Here is a 12,219-nt window from a genome sequence, read left to right on the forward strand (position 1 = left end):
AAGACTCATTTTGCAAATGGAGGCGAGAGAAATTACAACATATAAATACAGTACAAGATAACCGAACTTCAGAAATACAGAGAACAGAATCAGCTGCAAAATACTCTGCAGCATATGAAACTTAACATTTCAAACACGGTCTTAAACACCTACAAACAAAAAAACCAGGAATAATTCAATATGGTACTTACCCTTGTAAGACCACCAACAGCCTCATCTTCTTTCTAGCATAAGCAGCCTGACGGGCACTGCGGTTCTGCTGGGACTCAAGGACACTGGAGAGGTAACGCTGGAAGTGGGCTGCACTGAAGCACTCAGGGCTGTCCAAAGTTTGCCGATAAATGATCCACCTAAAAAAACAAAGTGAGAAATCAAATTAATTCTGTTTTCTCTGTATACTAAATTATTTCTGTTCTTTTCATTGTGAATCAATGGCTAATCAAAAATAAATCTATGACAGTACAAAGAAATTACGTCTACAGGCAAATTGTGCTACAGGCAATGGGCGCTCTCAGGTTTCTCATGCTCTTTCAATCAGGTTTCTCATGCTCTTTCAACATCAGTCAACTATTTTTTGAATTTCCACCTATGACTCCTTTGATATGAAACAATAGAAGATGAACTAATCAAAACCACATGCTGATGGAGTAATAAAGTTTGGTTTAGGCATATTATTTGAGAGCACAGACCTTATTTGAGTCACCCTGAATATGACTATTTCATTGTTACAATGTAACTGAAATTTCAACCAGTACAAAACATACTTGATGATGGGTTTATGCAGAAGACCTTGAAATCATTTTGAATGTTCACAATACAAAAAAACCCTAAACCCCTCACCATCAGCTTCCAAAATGCGCATGAAACCCCCTCAGCATCCTGTGTGCGATTCAGAACAGAAAATTACCTGAAAACCTAGTGATGCCAACTGCTAAAACAGGATCAGGATTTCCATTCAAGCTATGTCTTGGCAACATATGCACAGATTTTACTACTAAGATTAAATCCTAATTATTCAGAATAAGAAATTCAGGGGAAAAGAATAGGGTGGGGTTTTGAGTACTCTGTATAAAGGCAAAAAAGTCAGCATTCAGAAAACAAAAGATCTTTAAATGATTCTGTTCTATTGCCAGTTTCTGGTCTGTTAAAAGGCAGAAGAAATTATTTTTAAAAACATATTCTACATGTTAAATGAAGACTTACGTAGACTTGCAGGAATTCTTCTTTTACCATTTTTGTTCCTGCTTGTAAGATCATATATAGAGAAACCAAAATTAGGAATCTCTCCACCTGTCCCTTAACGTTTTGAGAATGCCAATCGTTTTCAGCCTACCAAAACATACAAACGGTCCATCTGGCCCCTCTGGAAATACTACCGCTCCAACAGATAGGTTTGGGCTCTAAAATGGTTTAATCTAAATGGGCATAAGGCAGTCACACTATTAGAAAAAGCCAGGAATTACAAGTGAAGTTTTAAATAACTTAGTACTATGATATCCGTAATATTCCAGTTCTCATCACAGGATCCTTCTAGGAAAAGTCAACATTGGGAACACACAAAAGATAAGCAGGGAATACTGTAGTAATAGTTCAGCACAATGAATAGAAATGTATCATTCATTACATTTAATGAGTGCTGCTCTAAATCATTTAAAAACTACACCAACCTTCCACATTCCTTGTTAAAAGTAACCAGAAAAGAACAGAGATCACTGCAACGACATCCTGGAAGGCCTGTTAAGATGGTCACAATCACCTAAAGTTGAAGGAAAAATTACATTTATTATTTTTTTTTATGCCTAAAAAGCAAAGTAGACATGTCCCAAGCAGTTAAGACAAGATCCCTGGTTCCTAGAACCTTGAAGATAAAATAATATAGAACAAAACAAGCAACCAAATGCAGAAAGGGAAAAAAAACAAAGCACACACAAAAGAGGAGAGAATAGTGGATACATATATAGAATATATTATGCAATCTAGATATATCATGTACATGATTATTCATTGTAAATAACATGTAGACTGACTGATCACCTATTCAAAATAATGTAATAAAAGGCTAATGAAATACATGCACTGAAATGGATCTGAATACAAGATGTTAGCTACATACCCGAACAGAACACACTACATAGGTAAGCTTTGCTAAACGTGGCAGGAAAATGTGTGTTAAAAGTACAAAAGCCAAGGTTTACAGAAGCTACATGCTTTCAAGTTGGCAGGCCTGGACAGGATGCACCCTAGGGTACTGAAGGAATTAGCTGAGGTCATTTCAGAGCCTTTGGCTAGCCTCTTTGAGGACTGGTGGAGATCAGGTGAGGTCCCAGATGACTAGGAAAGGGAAAATGCAGTGCCCACCCAGGGAATTAAGAGACCAGTCAGCTTGACTTTGATACCTGGAAAGATCACAAAGCAGGTCTTCAAGGAATCTATTGTGAAGTACTAGAGGAAAACAAGGTGATCGGGAACAGCCAGCATGAATTCTTCAAGAGCGAGTCATGCCTGATTAAGCTGATTTCCTTCTGTAAGGTGACAGGCTGTGTGGATGGGGGGAGAGCAGTACAAGCAATACACCTTAACTTTAGCAAGACTTTTGACACTCTCTCTGACATTTTCGTTACAAAGCTAAGGAAATACAGGTTAGACAAAAAGTACTTTACTGGTTGGCTCATTGTGCTCAAGGAGCAGTCAATGACTTGGGATTTAATTGGGAGGAGGTATTAAGTGAGAGTCCCCAGGGGACCACCCTGAGCCCACTAATCATGCAACATCTTCATTAATGATTTGGCTGATGGGACTGAGCAATGCTTAGCAAATCTGCAAACAATACCAAGTTGGCTGGAGGTGCAGATATTCCAGGGGACAGGGCTAGGATTCAGAATGACCCGGACAGTCTGGAAAAGTGGTCCACAGATCAACCAGATGAGATTCAACAAGGATAAGTGCAAAATCCTACATTTGGGATGGAATAATTGCTTGCACAAATACAAACTGGGGAATGGCTGGCTAGGGGGTTACAGGAGACCATACACTGAATAAAAGCTAACAATGTGCTCTTACTGCAAAAAAGCCAAGAGTATACTGGGTTATGTTAGCAAGTGGGTCACCTGCAAATCAAGGGAAGTAATTCTTCCCCTCTATTTAGCACTGGTGAGGTCTCAAGTTGGAGTACTATTGTCCAGTTCGGCACCCCACACTTCAAGAAGGATGTGAACTGATTGGAAAGAGTCCAGTGCAAAACAACAAGTGATTAGAGGCCTGGGAAGCAAGACTTATGAGGAAAGGCTGAACGAACTAGGTTATTTAGTCTGGAGAAGAGAAGGAGGAAGTTTGTGTCTGACAAAAAAAAAAGTCTTCAAATACCTGAAGGGTGATTAGAGAGAGGATGGAGATGGATTTTTCTCTGTGGCTGCAGGGGAGAGAACTAGGAGCAGTGGCCTCAAGCTTCAGCAGGGGAAACTTAGGCTGGAGATCAAGAAAAACTTTCTGACTATGAGGGTGGTTGAGCGTTTGAACAGGCTAACCTCAGGCAATTTCTATTCTTGGAAGTTTAACAGCAGGTTAGAAAGACATTTAACTAGGACAGTTTAGCTAGGGATGATCCTGCCTTGAGCAGGGGGGCTGGACCAGATGACCTCATGAGGATCTCATTTCCTATGATGGTAACATGACTGAACAAGGGGAGGTTTCAAGTGGCGATGAAATGTATCAGCTGTCTGGTACTCTTGCACAGCAAGTCTTTGACGGAAGGCTCAGGAAGACATTACACTTAGCACTCAATTTAGCAGGATCATTGTGTCATAAATAGTAATCCTGCCCCAAGTTAATGGCAGAAAAACATTCCATAGAATATGCAGAACATCGTGGCTGGAGTGCATTGTGCTTTAAACTGAATGTGTGGCAGGGCTGCCGTGCCATACAACCTCCTGCCAGCTGCATGGCAAAGCCTGGCTGACAACCATGCTAAGCAGCACTGCGCAACTTCAGGTGTGGTGCTGAGAGCCCACAGCTAATATGCTCCGTGCCCCTTGCTGGCAGGCTGATGACTGCATCACATGGTTTTCAGTATACTGATGGGCTGGATTACTGGGATGCAGGAAGCTGGAGGGGCTCACCATGACCCAGAGGAGTTAAGTCAGAGGCTTTAACACCCAGAAAAACTGAACAGTTAAAAAGGTAGCAAGTCTTCAGTCACTTAACTACATCTGATGAACATGTTATGGAAACATGGACATGTACAAAAAAGTCCCCAAACCTGTACTCTTTAAAATAATGTATAAGCAGTGTTACTTGCCAATATTAGGCATCTACAACACAGGATCCATAAAATATGAAAAACTGGAAGGTTACAATTCAGAAGATGGCTATGTTCCTGCTTCCTCTGGTATCCTTATTATTTTGACAGGCTGAAAATACTTGGAAAAAAAATCATGAAACACATCCTCTTTGTGAGAGGTGTTCAAAACATTCGAGTTTTAAATCTGTTATTACTCTTAAATTTCTCTGTAGAGGCATTTTATTTATACACAGCAGCAAATTTAAGCAACCAATATTTGTGTAAGTTTAAAAAATGAAGTGCACAGAATGCAACTTATATTTTTCAAAGTCCCACTAAATAAGAAAGACTAATATTGTTGATGCATCCCTTTCCAAAATATAAATCAGTTTACTTGAAGGTATATTACCACTGTTGTCTTTTGATTCTCATTTATGAGTGAGCCATTTGGATGAAAAAGAGGAAGGTTTAAAAAAACAAAAAACAAAAAAAAATCACAAAACCTAGCACATATGAAAGGAGTACATGCTGTGTACCAACAAGAAAATCCAATAAACCACATTTTACAAGGTAATGAAGCACAACGACTGAATTACATGGCTAACAAAGCAAGTGGAAAGCCTTTTTTTTTTTTTTTTGTTTACATCAAGCATTTTGTAAAACCACTCAGGTCTACAAAAAATTTGTGTTTTGTTTGCTGTCTTACCTTATCATTTTCTGCTTTGCTTACAGGAATGATTTCCGACTCTTGTAATAAAATAGGAAGGTGTGCTCTCATTACTGGCTCACAACTTGCACTGCTGACTCCAAAATGTTGCAGAAACCTTTCAAAAGCAAAGGTTTACCTTATAAATAACAAAAACATGAATCCATTTATTTCAAAGAGCTACAATTAAACCTTATGGAAGGCCAAAGAGATGTCTCAGAAAAGAAATGAACACATTTTATAGAAAATATTTCTCTTACTTTAAGAGGTACTAACTAGTAAAAAGGATTTAGACTAAAAAGAGATCTTATATTATACTTCAGATAGCAAAATACCTTATTTTGTTGGGGTGCATTTTGTTTGTTTGGTTGTTTTTTGGAAATACATGATCTTTTGAGAATTCAAACACAAAGGCCAAATACTCACCGCTCTAGCTCTGGGAGGTTAGCAGATATTTTTAGCTGGTTTCCTCTTTCCCCAGCAGGATAAGACAATGCATTAAATAGCTTCTGCATCTTGGAATATCTAAAACAAGGACATGCATTAATTTAATCATTTAATTCAGCTCAAAGTAAATCCTTGCCTTTTCCTTTATTTTTAATTTGCATATCTATGTAGAAAGTCCTGGTTTAAAAATAGCGTAAAGTTAAAGAAAACAATTATTTGTTATAATTTTTTAAACTAAAGTTTCACCATTCTTGTTCTTCAAATCCCATATGCATATTTATATTCTACAGTATCCAAGACGCTAAACAGAACACCAACAGAATCATACTCGTGTGCAATTATACAAAGTTGAATAGTATGAACTTACAATCTCTTCTGTTCCACCGATAAGAATTCTTCCTGGACAACTCTTAAAGATAATCCTGAGTTTGTCCTTTGTTGCCAGGAGGAGAAAACCTGCACAAATACCAGAAAAAAAAAGAGATTAATTAGTTGAATATGAAATATTACACATTTAACAGTAAAAAATGTCTTTAAGTTATTTTTGTTCAATAGTAAAGATGTATTAACAACGAGCCCTTTTGGAAAGTGGCCCCAGCACCCCATTTATAAAAATTCACAATGAGAAGCAATGACCTTGGAGACCAAAAAGTAAATCACAAGAACTTCTGCTGATCTACCATAAAAAAAAAAATTAGTTAAGAAAATAAGGATATTTTCTCTTTTCAGTTATAATTGGGTAAATATTCCCACAACAAAGTTGTCTGAATTAGCCTTGATTAAATCATGAAGCTGACCTAGTGATTTGTAGTACAAAAAGACAGTATGCAATTCCATGTTCAGGTCCCAAAATCTGGTGGGGCTCTGCATACTCAGGACAGAGGAAAGAATGAAAAATAAATAAAATAAATAAATAAATCAGGAAAGATGGCACCTCAAAGCTCTCAAAACCACCACCTGGTTCTACCTCTCAATTTAGAAACACAAGTACTAGTCGCATACTCCTACACTGCTGGCAGAAAACATCTTAGCTTAACAGAGTAGACAAAATGAGAGACTTGGTTTAGAGCTTTGATGTTTATTTGGCAATCCCCACAGAGAAATTTTACAGTAAATGCATCTATAGACAGCTTGCAAGAGGCATTTCCAATGCCCAGCTGAGATTTCCTGGCAGGCTGGGACAGAGACAAAGCAAAAAAGAAAGGGCAGGCCGTATGCTGAAAGCCAGAGACTGTTTCAACATTGCTTTCGGACGTTAAATTGCATCTAACTGACAGTACGAAAGATAAAGTGGACAAATGTTTACCTGTAATTGAAATTGAGAGTTCAATCTTCCAGGCAACTGAATGAAATGAAAAAGCACTGCAAGCTGCTGCTCCCAAATGTGAGTTTTTAAAGCCAGTCACACAAGCACCAAGGGATGAAGACAGCTTTAGCCATTACCTGCTAACTCCTTTGCATTCTTAATGCTGCTAAATTATACCAGGTCATGTGGCTTTCAAGAGAGTGGACAAGTGATGTTATGGCTACAACTTGCTAACAATTCATAAGAAACTCTCAAGGCAACAGACTCTTTCTTCACAATGGCACCCAATAATGCAAATTGTTGATAATTTAGGAATTAATGACATCCTACGCTATTTGGATAAGTTAAGGAAAAAGGCTGTAGAAAAGAGGCCCCGATCAAATGGAATGAAAAACGACTTCAAGAAACGTTAGGACTAGGCAAAAATCCTGCTCCAAACAGAAAAAAAGAAGAGATGAATCAGCAAGGGAGCTGCATCTTAGAGCCAAAGGTTGGGGTGAAGATTAAAGTGAACCTATGTGGTAGACCAAAAACGAAACAAATAGTTTGCATCAGTCACCAACAGGGATGTACTGAAATCAAGATTTTGCAATTTTTGCAGAAAATGTGAAATCAGGAATTTTCTGTGAGAAATCAAAGAAATCGATGAAAAAAAAGGAGCCCAGGAAAAAAGCAGGGAAAAGCAGGGCTCTGTGTAAAAATGCCATCCCACCTAGGCAGCAGCTGAGATGGAAGCTGCCCCCACGCCACCTCTCAGCCTTGCAGCCCAGACACACAGAGAAGCCCAGCCCTGGTTTTATTTCCCCACAGCCACAGTGACATCCTGCACTAAGTGGGTGCTGACAGGGTGGGGATGGGGAGAGCGGGGCTAGGCCAGGGGGAGCAGAGCTGGTAGGTCAATGTGGCTGTGCCACGTTGGTGGGGAGCAGAGCTGGCTCAAGGGGAGAACTGAGAGCTGGGAAGGGGTAGGGTGTGTGTGTGTGGGGGGGGGGGGGTAGCCTGGCACTGGGGCAGCAACAGCCCATCCCTGCGCAGGGCCAGGGGCACAGCATGGCCCAGCCAAAGAGCAGTGGCGACCCATCTCCACACCCACAAGGAGCTGGGGGAGGGTTTATTTCCTGCCTCCTCCCCCCATACAGCAGGCCAGGGCCAGGCAGGGAGCCAGGCCAGGCCAGACTGGGGGTAGACAGCCGCAATCTACCCACAAAATTAGAGCCCAGGGCCATGGCGAGCCTGCAAAATTTGGATTTGACTACATCCCTAGATATCTGGAATAGTGAGGAAGTTGACTGTACAGGCAAGATGGTCAATGGGAATTACTACATCTGAAGTTAGCAGCACCAAAAAAAAAAATCTCCATCCCAGAAGGAAATGGCACATGAAAGTGTGATGTCCAGGAGACAGATGTGTAACAAGTCATCAAGTCAGATGGTGGGGGGGAAGGGATATGCACCCTCTCTTGATCTGCCCTAATCAGATGTATATTATTGAACCAAAGTAGATAATTTTAGTGAATGTCCAAAGAAGATGCTCTTCTAATGTTCCAAACTATAGGCACGTCTATACTGCCACCTGACTAAACGCAGGGCTGCCCCCAAGAATCAAGTCCTGCCCTGTTGCTCCCAACCCTCAAGCCTAGCAACTGGGCAGAGTAGATAACTAAGAGAGGTGCTGAGCAACCACCCCAGCACTGCTCATACTCTCAGTTTTAGGATAGCCTCAGACCAACAGTGCAGTAATCATCATGAGGCCTTCCTCCATGACTCAGCCCATATTAAACCCCAAATCCTTTGTTCTACTCAGCTGATCATCTAGCACAGTGACGGTCAATCAGCATGCTGCAGCACTCTAGGGTGCCTCAAAATCCTTTCCAAGGTGTTGCTGAGACGCATGCAAAGTTAACACTGTTAAGTGCGCAAATGCGATTCACAAGATTAAGCCCAGGTATTTCAAATAGGAATTTACAGTATTAAAAACTTGCTGAGTTGTTATGATCTTTCCGAGTTGCTCACAAGAGAAAATTTGCTATTTTATTTTTCCATAGTCAAAAATAAGTGAAAATGCCAACTATTCATTTTTGGAGGATTGCCTCGACTCTCAGAAGGTTGAGAGCCACTGATTTAGCTTGTTACTGCATCCTCCTCCAAGCTCACTCCTGACATTCAGAAAACATTGTTAAACATACTTTTATGTTTGGTGAAAGAAAAATGATGTCTATATTACCTGCGAGTAAAAAGCTTTATAAATCTTTGTTTTGGGGAAAAGTGCTATCATTAGAAAGTTGCTTGGAGTATGGAACTCGACTGGTAGATGGGCCAGCAAGGAACTTTTGAAGTCTATAAAAAGAGCAGCAACAACACTGGTAGAGTCCTAAAAGGAAAAGGAGAAAGAAGTTTTAAGAATTAACAGTTGATAATTTGGAAGGAAAAAAAGAAAAGAAAAGAGTTTATTACTTGAATAACTAACATCACTTCTCCAAATCAGATAATTTAGTTACATTTACATATGCCTTTTTTTTTAAAAAAAGAAAGGCTATACCAATAAGAGGATCTACAAACCCCTTGAGTCCTGCAGTATAAGTATGCAACAAAGGACCCATATTAGACATTGACAGTGCATCTGAAAAACGCCATCACAGGATATAACCCTTCAACACCACTGTAGAGAATTTATCATTAGCTTTAAAAAATAAAAAAAGCCCCAAATATCGGTCCCCTGGAAATTTTTCCATAGACTCAAGAGTTACATGTCAAAATCCACTCCATCCCCATGAATTAAACCATGGCCCTTCAATCTGAAGTGTACAACAGTGGCTCTGAGGTTTGTGTGATCCTCCACAGACTATTTCATGTCTTCTCTACCTGTACTTTCCCAGTGGCACAATTCCTCTGGTAGAAGAAATGGCAACATCTGCAATATTGTAGGAAATCAGGTGGGTTCATCTACTATAAGAGGAACTGTGCATCAAGAATGCAGGTATGAAGTTTATGCGTGGTGTCTCAGCATGCTGCACGGAGCATGTTTCTCTCATGACTTCTCCTAGTGAGCTGAAGTTTAAATAGATCTACCATTCTTCCTGCCAGATTTCTATTTCTGGGTGTCAACAGGAACATGCAGCTGCTGGAACTCTGTTCCCTAGAGCTCAGCAATGCAGGACTATGGTCAATTCCAATGTCATTTTATTATTTTAAAAATTGCATTATACTTGCACCCAAAAAATTCTCAAAACACTTTATAAAACTTTAACTAGGCTTTGGCATCATGTAATGAAGACTGTTTTTATCCATTGTTTACAAACAGAAGGAGAAAAGTCAAGTGGACTATACAAGCTATGCAAGAAGTCGGTGTTGTACACTAGGGCATTTATACATGTGCTCCCAGAGGAGGGGGGTGGGGAACACTTTGATTAGAGTGGATCTGAGAGCCACTTTAATTAAAGTGCCTGGAGCATCTCACATATCAGAGTCCCCATGCTGAAAAAAATGGGTCACTTTAACATGCCCCCCACTGCCCTTTTTCAGTGTGGGGATGCTTATAGACAAGACTCTGGAGTCTGCTTGAGTGTGGTAATTACCATGCTCCAGCAGACTCAATTAACTTAACCTGCTCCAACGTGCCGTAATTGCAGTACGTCGGAGCAGCCTCGCTGCTCTCGTACAGGAGCCCTAAGAAACTGACTTCCAAGCACCCTCTCAAACAGGCCCCGAAATGCCTCCACAGCTACACTATGAGGTTGCGTGCTTGCATTTTCAAGCATCAGAACTGGAGTCCTTCCAGAATTGCCACTGCTTAGTTTAGGAGACAAAAGACTATCATTGTTGTTGGTCACCAATAATACATCCCTCCAACAGGGTTCATTTTAGACTGGCCAACATTTAAATATGAACTTGTTCATTTGGGAATTTTTTCAGCACAGCCATGTAGAAGCAACCCCATTGTTCTTTTTTTCCCCCCATGAACAGACTCCAGTCACGGTGCTCCTCTATGAAAGCCATGCAGATTACTGAAAGAGGGAAAATGAGTGCTTTTTAAAGACATCTGTCCATGATGCCGAAAACTACTGAACTTTTAAAGTGACCAATTTCTGAACCTTAATTTTAGTACAAAAAACAAACAACCCCCCCTTCTTCCCCTTGTCCCAGCATCTGTACGACAGTAAATGTTCAGCCCAGGAAATAGGTTTGCAGGCCATCCCGTCCCATGACACGCACAACTTCTTGAGCATTGTCTCTCTGCCACCCCAATCTTTCCAGTGTCAGTAAGTGTGGAATGGTTTTATTTTTTTGGTGGAACCACACAAGGGTCCCACGAGGAAACAAGTCAGCTGCAAGAATTGGGAATTAGAAAGGGAAAGGGAATAACAGCTACCTTGCTTTTAGCTTTACACTTCTGGATCATGGCAAAGTTCCCAACCTCTTGTGTGTTTGAATCATATCAAAGAATCACAAAAATTTAGGGCCGGAAAGGACCTTGAAAGATCGAGTCCAACCCCCCTGCTCTGGGCAGGAATACTGCCGAGATCAAATGATCCCAGCAAGGTGTCTATACAGTATCCTCTTGAAGACTTCCAAGGTTGGGGCTGCACCACCTCCTCGGGAAGTCTAGTCCAGATTCTGGTTCCCCTTACCGGAAGGAAGCTCTTCCTTGCATCCAACCTGAAGCCATCCTCTGACAGTTTATGGCCATTGCTCCTTGTCCTCCCCTGGGGCGCCCTAGTGAACAGTTTTTCCTCTCAGCTGCTAATATTCACCCCTGACATACTACAGATGGCCACCAAGTTCCTCCCCTTGGTCTTCTCTTCCCCAGGCTGAACAGTCCCAGATCCCTTAGTCTTTTCTCATCTGGTTTGTCCTCCTTAATCAATCATTCTCGTGGCCCTTCTCAAGGACTCTTTCAATACTTTCCACATCTTTTTTGAAATGCAGCACCCAGAACTGGACATAGAGTGCAACTATGAACTCTCAAAATTGATGAGGAGTTAATATTTCTTATTCATTACTGATTGTTACAACAATCATGGTGAACACAAAGATACTGGAAACAGTTTAAATGGCACCATCTCTCAAAAGTAAGAATGGAAAACTGGAGTGATGAAATTGCCTCTGAAATATAGTTTCAAGTGATTGAAGAGACAGCTACATTTGCACAGGAGTTTGATGAACTTGCTGACATTTCTCAACACGCAAGAAAAGTTATACCTGTCCCCTGGTGGTAAGGATACTGAGGCTGAGAGAGCATTTTCTTGGACACGCCTGATTTTTGGGCTACCGAGGTGGTAAGTGAAACAAAACAAAGGGTGCCATCATGCTTCCTTTGTGGTCTACTATTCTAGTAGACCTTGGTGTGTGGATTATCAATTCAATCTTCCTGTACTTTTTATTAATAATAAATCTTCCTCCAACTAGACTGAGAAAATAAGCATTTTATCAGAGAAAACACTGGCTTAGAAGTTACAATGCCCAAACCAGGCTCGTAACTGGAAAT

At 40.6% G+C, this 12,219-nt stretch overlaps 1 protein-coding gene across 1 annotated transcript in view; it reads right to left on the reverse strand.

Annotated features, from left to right (window-relative positions):
- The window catches only part of DNAAF9 (dynein axonemal assembly factor 9), a 124,200-nt gene that overhangs the window by 34,678 nt on the left and 77,303 nt on the right, over nucleotides 1-12,219 (reverse strand). Inside the window, exons 22-27 of the mRNA XM_090035105.1 lie at nucleotides 8,959-9,105; nucleotides 5,797-5,885; nucleotides 5,409-5,507; nucleotides 4,983-5,100; nucleotides 1,668-1,756; nucleotides 192-350 (exon numbers count right to left, since the gene is read on the reverse strand). Of these exons, the coding sequence (XP_089891231.1) occupies nucleotides 192-350; nucleotides 1,668-1,756; nucleotides 4,983-5,100; nucleotides 5,409-5,507; nucleotides 5,797-5,885; nucleotides 8,959-9,105 (701 nt within the window). The remainder of the gene's footprint in view (nucleotides 1-191; nucleotides 351-1,667; nucleotides 1,757-4,982; nucleotides 5,101-5,408; nucleotides 5,508-5,796; nucleotides 5,886-8,958; nucleotides 9,106-12,219) is intronic.

The sequence above is a fragment of the Crocodylus siamensis genome, chromosome 2 (assembly GCF_052110815.1).
Source record: "Crocodylus siamensis isolate JL-2025a chromosome 2, ASM5211081v1, whole genome shotgun sequence".
NCBI classification, from domain to species: Eukaryota; Metazoa; Chordata; order Crocodylia; family Crocodylidae; genus Crocodylus; species Crocodylus siamensis.